The following is a 7,456-nucleotide window of genomic DNA, read 5'->3' as shown; positions in this document are numbered from 1 at the left end:
AAAACACACACAGCACTTAGCTTTATTAAGGTAAAGCTTTATTAAGGTAGATTCACAGTTCTCCTAACACCGAGATGCAAGGCTATGAGGGTCATGCGCTTAAAAATTAACACCTTTAAACAGAAACATTTCTCCTGCCAACCAAAAGCCCTGAAGACAACGCATGGGTCTTGAGAAGAGCTGGGTAAGGCTGAGGAGCAAGGGAGGCAAAAACAAGAGCTTGCAAACAAATGTCACAGAGACAACAAGGGATACTGCAATCCCTGGATGCTTGGAAGCTCACATCACACTTGGCTCCTGTTAAGTTCGGCGGACTTAACACAACCAGCAATACTGTCAAAGAAGGAAGAGACAGTCCACTGGGAAATTCAAGAAGGCACAAAAGTGGCATTTCAATGTTCTCCTCCCCTACCTCATTCTATCAGTGATGCTCATCAGCTAAGGAAGGAAGGAGTCATCATTTCATACCTGAGCACTGAGACACTTCCTCATGCCTGGGATGCAAATGAATTCCCTCATATGCCCCCAGAAGAACGGTATGTAAATAGAGTTCGGTACAAAATGCCTGGAAGACCCATTAGCTTTGGAGTAACTTCACTTTCCTGAGGGAAGAGGCAGGAGCTAAGAGGAGGATGAAGCTGGAGGAAAGCCAGCTCATCTTATCATGCATTTCTCCATTTCATAAGGCATTTGTTGCAGGCTTTTTAGAGGAGGAAATGCTAATCTGAGTGCTACAAGAAAGACTTGTTTACAATACAGACCTGCTGGCTGAATCTGAGAGCTGGGCCATCTGTATCATCCTAGTAACAACGCTCCTGAGAGAAAGGATGAATCGCCCCTTCCCCTCTCTCATTCACTGCTACGCACCTGGTGCGGGCTGCGAATCTGAAAAAAATCCTTCACAATTCAGGGAGTGCTTACACCTAGGAACTTAAGATGTGATTGCCTTTATTTTAGTATATACGTCTGTTATACTTCACATGCAAGCAGCATCCCTTTGGGTAGTGAGCTACAAATTGTTTTTTCTGGCCACTCGAGCAGAAATTTCTAAAGGACAGCATGGAGCGCATCACCATCCCTTCTCGAGGAGGAAGGGGAACACAAGGCACGCCTGTAAAGCTCCTTTAGGTTAGAATGTGCATTTCAGACATGAATAGTCAACAAAAAGGGAAGACGAAGGCTGAAGTGAGAAGCTGAGGAGCCTGTAAGTATCTCTGGGAGCAAGAAGGAGGTCAGCTCGCTCCACTGAGAGTAGGAGATCAGGACTGGCAGTGCAGTGGTCACAGGGCAGCATTTCCCAAATTACACTGATCCACATCCTGCCCCCAAGTGATTTTATCAATTGTGCTCTTCCTCCTCCCAGCTGCAACTCAGCTGTTCCTGAGCCACCATCAAAGTAGTGCAGATCCCTATTCCTGCTGCATGGAGCTTTTCCCACTGAGCTTTTAGTGCCTCCCCCACTGGGAAATGCTGCTGAAGGAAATACTTCAGGAATATGGGAATAAAGCAAGATACAGCCCCTAGGCAGACAGAAGGCTTTCCACAAACGGAACATGAGACAGCAAGGAGCAGATACACTATGGTGGGGAAAGCATGCAACAGAAAAGGGAGAAGGCACGGAAATAACGCTACATTCGGACAGCGCAGTATCCTGAAGTTCAGAATTAAAGCAGTTCTGGGTAAAAGCCATCCTGCAGTGACCTGTTCAACTCTTTGCAGAATAGGAAGAGATCTAGTGGCTGATGAGGACAACAGACTTGACCCATGATAGAAAGAGAAAATGGCTTGCAGGCTAATCTAAATCAAGGGTAGATTAATTAAGTGGAATTCAATTGATCACAAAATAATTAAAAATAGAAATTAGAAGAATTCTGAAGACACCATGCAGTCAACGAACCAAACAATTTTGAAGAAGCAGTAAGAGGTTGTTTGGAAGGGACTGCACAGGGACTGTACAGCTTGATGATCTTACAGGTCTTTTCCAACCTTAGTGATTCTGTAAATAGGAGAATTTCTGAGGACAGTGTGATGCAAGTCCCTAGCTATCTGATACACGTGATTTTGAAGAGGAGTTGAAAGGATACTGGCGTGCTCTCTTTTTATAACGTAATAATCCTACTCATTAGCTCTCACAACCTGTTTGTGGTGAGCAAGGAGTTCTGCTCTCACTCCTTTGATACATCATTTGGCTTCTGTTTTTTTGTTTGTAGTTTTCCCCCAGCTTTTTTGCTTGGTTTTGCCATCCTCTAGGGTGCCATCGGTGAACCACATCCAGAGAGAAGATGTAAGGCAAACTGCGTCGGTGTTCATGATGTTGCATTTTCTAAGTGGCCTGGCTGATATGTCCTGGCCACATGCTTAAGGGTTAAATTCAGCATTAGAGGCCAGAAGGAAATCCCCTTCTCCTGTCTCCAGCTACCCTGCAATATTTTTTGAGAGAAGGTAATGGTTTTAGCCACTCTTGCTCTCTTCCAAAGGAATACTACAGGTGCAGTTTTTGGTCTTTAAGACTCAATTTTGTCACTGCTTGGGAAGACTTTGTTGACCACATGTGGCAGTGGGATGAACGGGTGCTCTGGGGACCCTTCTGAACTAGACATCCCCTGTAGACTAAACTACAAAAATGTGTGCGAGTGTGGGACACGACAGCACCTTTTAGTCCTAACTTCCCAGAGGACCTATGAAAATTATCACCCTTAAGTGTCTTCAACAGTAGTATTAATCAGTGAACTGTGTTTAATAGTTTTGTAGCAACTGGTGAGTAAAATGCTATAATCAAATAGCAGGAGGAATACACAGCATTCCCAACATCCCCCAAAACACACTGATACCTATTTCACCATTCCAGCTTAAAACACAAACTCAGTTCATTCAATATTCCCTTTCTGCCACTAGCAAATACCTTGATCCCTCAAAGGAAAGTGACTTTCTCTGCCATTAATCCATAAGACAAGTGCCCAACACACAGAGTGAAAAGATGCTCAGACCAAAACTTCAAAGAACAAAGCTTCAGCATGCGTGTCCATTTTACTTACTTCAACAGAAGCGTTCCCTGTAGTGTTGAGCACAAAACTACCTCCACCACATTAAAAAAATTCCCAGGGTTTGTCTTTCTAGCCCTACTTCCTTCCCCAAATCAAGAAATGAGAATAGAACAGCTGTCACATGAATTCTTCCTAATTCCTTGATTAATAGCACAGAATTTAATTTCTTCTGTGATGCATAATACAAAGAATGCATCTGTTAAACTTAACTTTTTACAGAAATTGAACTGGGTATGATCTAGCTGTTCATTTACTTTGCTGCTATATTAGGTCTTCCTGAATTTGTTAGCCTGATGCAAGTTTCGCAAGCAGAGGGGCTACCACCACTACTTTTACCACAACCTGTGATGTCATTTGGTATTTCTTTTGAAGATTAAATTGCTTTAAATATATTTTTGGTATTATCAGTTTTTAAAATACCAATAATTTAATCTTCCAAAAGTACATCATGCAACAGTACATATTACATTTCTGCAATCTTTTCAAGTTACAAATTATTTTTTCCTCTCCACTTTGGATTACAAATTGATGCAATTTGAAAATCAAGACTGCATCCAGAAGTCCTTTCAACTCCCACTGAAAAAGAAAAAAAAAAGTAAAAACTGTAGAGAATGATGTCCCAAAAAGATCAACTGTATTGAATTCAACCATCATAGTTCAGGTACCTTGTAATTATACTTGCTTCTGTTTTCTTGTGATCTGCTGCATACCTACTCCAAAATAGATTACGAGACAATCAGCGAATACAGACATGCGATAAGTGTACAGTTGTAACTGAAAAAGGTTACGAACATGACACTCAGAAGAGTGCAGACACTCTAGAGCATGACATTTAGCAGCATGTGTCTTTAGATGCATTTCCCGATGCACACCCTCCATGTTCTCTTCCCTAATCCTCTCATTCATACAGCTATATGCATAAAAAACACAGACACTGATTTACATAAAATTATCTCACTCCATTTTATTTAAGATTTTCTTCTCCAGTTAGTAAAAGAAAGATGTGTCTCTCTTTATACATATGTACAAGTTCAGTTATAAAAATAGACAGCACATTCAAAGAGAAAAAAAGGCTTGGCATTTGTCTGATTCCCTCTAAATATCATATATACATGTGAATAGGAGGGGAAGGGGGAAGTCTTCATGAGTTAATTAAACACCACCTCCCCCTCAATTATCCCCTGCAAATCTGTTTAAAAATCAATCTAACTAAGCTCAGTTCTGCTATTTTCAGGTGTGCAAATTAGAGGCAGAGCCAACAGGAAGCACTTGCTCCACACTGTAGGACGCCAGGCAAAGGATTTGGGGTCGGAAAAAAATTATAATAATAAAAAAAGTCATCTTCCGCTGTCACAGCCCAGACCTGCAACTCAACTTGCTTCTCTCTCAAGGGATGAAAGTGCCCCGGCAGAACAGCCTTTTAATTCAACGTGTCAGACAGAAGAACTGCCCCACACCTAAATCTCAGTGCAATGCAGACAACGCTTACAGCAAAGCAAGGGGCTACAGGGGGTGGGAGGGGTTGTGCATTGAGAACAGGGAAGGAGCAATCAGAGGATGAGAACACAGATGGGCACTGGCAGCACTGCCTTCTATCAGCCTTACAGGACACGGCTACTGGTACCCGCACACCGCAGTGGACTCAACCAAGCTAGTAGGTGCGATGATCACAAAGATGAAGGGAAAACACACTGGAAGAACAGTTGATGGATGGCTGGGATACGAGACAATTTTTTCCCCAGGATTTGGCTGGAAGGGGGAATGGCACAGTTCTCTCTCAGGACCGTTTTTCGTTGCTCCCCTCGCAGCACTGCAAGCTGCAGAGCCACGCTCTGCTATGGCACAGTGAGAGGAGCAGCAGCAAACTCTTCCTCAGCACTTCAGCTTTCCCTCTTCTTGAGATTTGTACAAATAGAGCCCTACTTTGTTTCTAAGCTTTTAAGAGTCCTGCACACCTCAAAAGTGAGAGAAATCATTCTGAACACAGTGAGTGTTTGTGCTGATGAGAACTAGGAAATGCAAACCAAACCACTGGCTTGTGGTTTCTTCCACTGCGTGAAGCAGAGGCAGTGCTGCTGCTCTCACTAGGCCTCCCAGTGCTCTCTGTATTCTGTGGCTCTGAACCTGCTCCTGACAGATGGTGCTGAAAAGAGTCCATTCCCTGGAAACCACCTGAGACACATTCCTTTGCATTTCAAACCTTTAGAGAACCCAAAGGCCCACACTAGAAGAATCCAAGATTTTTTTTTTTTAATCACATAACATCTTCAGCTTAGCCCCCAATTACCCCCACGTGTACACTGACCAGCTGCCAGCATGGAGATGTCTTCTGACTCTATAGGATGCTCCTGGGATTCAGATACTGATTTCATAGGATAAGACTAACACTGGGTTCCACCCCAAGCTACAAGAGAGAAAGTAGATTGGTGTGACTTCAAGCACACACAGCTGCAGGATATTGCATGGAGTAGCTGGATACCTTCTTGGGAATCTTTGCCAGATGTGTCAATAAAACACAAGCTGACGCTCTCCCAGTTACCCCAGACTCCCTTCCCTCCTTCTCGCAGTGTCTGCAAAGACAGTTTTTTGGAATACACATAATCAAAGTGCTCACATAAGCCACCCACTCCCATTGTGCTTTGATTTTCTTTTCACACACGTGCTGGACAGCAACAAGGCATTCGTTTGCATGCCTTCAACTGGCAGGGTGGTCTACTCTGAAAGCCGATGCAGTTCAGACAAGCTTTTGGGGGTTCAAAATTACTATCGACCACCTGAGGTGTGGGCACCTTTGCTTTGCTTCCGAATTGGTGTTTCTGATATGAGACTGCTGGTCAGGTTTAAGCTTTTGGGGGTCCCACAAACACTGTTGCCTTTGCTCAGAGGGGAGCTCAAGGGAGAAGAGGCGCTTGAAGGTCCAAAATCTGCAAGTCCAGATGGCCGAATAATTGCTGTTTGTAGAGGGCTACTTGCAGACATGCCTAGCAATGGAAAAAAATTAAATGCCATGTGAGCATATTATTCCACTTGTAGCTCTTCAACAACAAACAATATACTAACAATCAGTCCCTATGATCACCCTGTATTCGTGATTTATGAGAGTTTAATGAAGAGGGATGTCCTTAAGATACGAATCATCTTGCAGTTATACTCTGGGCCACCTTCAGCTGGTGTAAAGCTGAAGCTCCATCACCATCGTTGTAGCAAATTTTGGAACATGACGCTGTAACTTCAACGTAACAGCAATACAGGAAAGCCGCAGCCATACCCATGGGATAAACAATACTATCCAATTTGTCTGGACACCAAAATAAAAAACAAGAAAGAGGAAAAATATTTGGTATGAGATAATTGAAAGGGCAGACGAACTTCTGCAGGACTAGCCTCTCAAGGTCGTCTGTTGTGAAACTGGCTATCCTCTCACACCATTACCATGTCACATTGTGTATTGCCTGGATCTCAGAATACAATGGACAAGCAATACCAACAATACAACACTTTTAATCTATTTTTTGACAGGCCATAAACAACAATCACCCAAACTCATGTGGTTGGTTCTGCTCTGGGTAGGCAGCAGCTTCCCCTTCCCCACATACCTTTAGAGACGTTGTACCCGTAGGCTGCGTATGCTGCTGCAGAGGCTGCCGCTGCCCCTGCTTTAGCACCTGCCATTGCAGCTGCACTTCCCGCTATCGATTTCCGGCTTCTGCCTTTCCCTGTGCTGCCTTTTGATCCACTGCCTGAACCTTTAGGACGACCCCGACTTCGACCCGACTGGCCTCTCCCAGCAAGAGGTATATCTTGCATTGAAACACCTTAACAAAACAGGAATGTTAAAATAATAACTGCTATAGTATTTCTGGCGACTCACAAATGAATACAGCATCATAACTACCAACCATTTACACTGATACTGTTCCTGTTAACTGATACTGTTCATTTACATTGATATGGACACTGTTAGCAAGCAGCAATCCCATGAAAAGAAATAATGTGTACAAAACTTCACTCTTCATTAACCACATCTTATTAACTCCAACTACTTATTATTATTATGAATCCAATCCATAGATAGGTGGAGGATTCTGGGTTCTACTTCAGGATGAAGATAGATAGGAAGTTTCTTCCATTTGCTGTCTCTAAAGAAACTCATCGAGAACTATGGCTCTACTTATTTCAGTGTAGAAAACTATGGTAGTTAAAAACATTCACCATTATTTAAAATTACAACTGCTCCAATCACCCCTTGGAAATAGAGAACTGATTGTTAGCCCAACAGCAAATTCAAGGAAAAGCTCAGAGATGAATAGTTCTGTGTTTGTCTGTAATTTGGTAATATGCACATAATGGAAGGAGAGCCCTCTATAAAACAGGAACAAAGGACAAAACTTTTTAGGTGTAGCTAACACAGA

General features: G+C 42.9%; 1 protein-coding gene across 1 annotated transcript in view; it reads right to left on the bottom strand.

Moving 5' to 3' along the window:
• Positions 1–3,997: 3,997 nt before the first annotated feature.
• Positions 3,998–7,456, bottom strand: part of INO80 (INO80 complex ATPase subunit) — a 60,371-nt gene continuing 56,912 nt past the window's right edge. Inside the window, exons 34-35 of the mRNA XM_059819703.1 lie at positions 6,641–6,859; positions 3,998–6,025 (exon numbers count right to left, since the gene is read on the bottom strand). Of these exons, the coding sequence (XP_059675686.1) occupies positions 5,808–6,025; positions 6,641–6,859 (437 nt within the window). The 3' untranslated portion in view covers positions 3,998–5,807. The remainder of the gene's footprint in view (positions 6,026–6,640; positions 6,860–7,456) is intronic.

The sequence above is a fragment of the Gavia stellata genome, chromosome 7, assembly GCF_030936135.1.
Source record: "Gavia stellata isolate bGavSte3 chromosome 7, bGavSte3.hap2, whole genome shotgun sequence".
Lineage (NCBI taxonomy): Eukaryota > Metazoa > Chordata > Aves > Gaviiformes > Gaviidae > Gavia > Gavia stellata.
The sequence above is the reverse complement of the archived record's forward strand: the minus strand, read 5'-3'. Positions and strand labels throughout refer to the sequence as shown.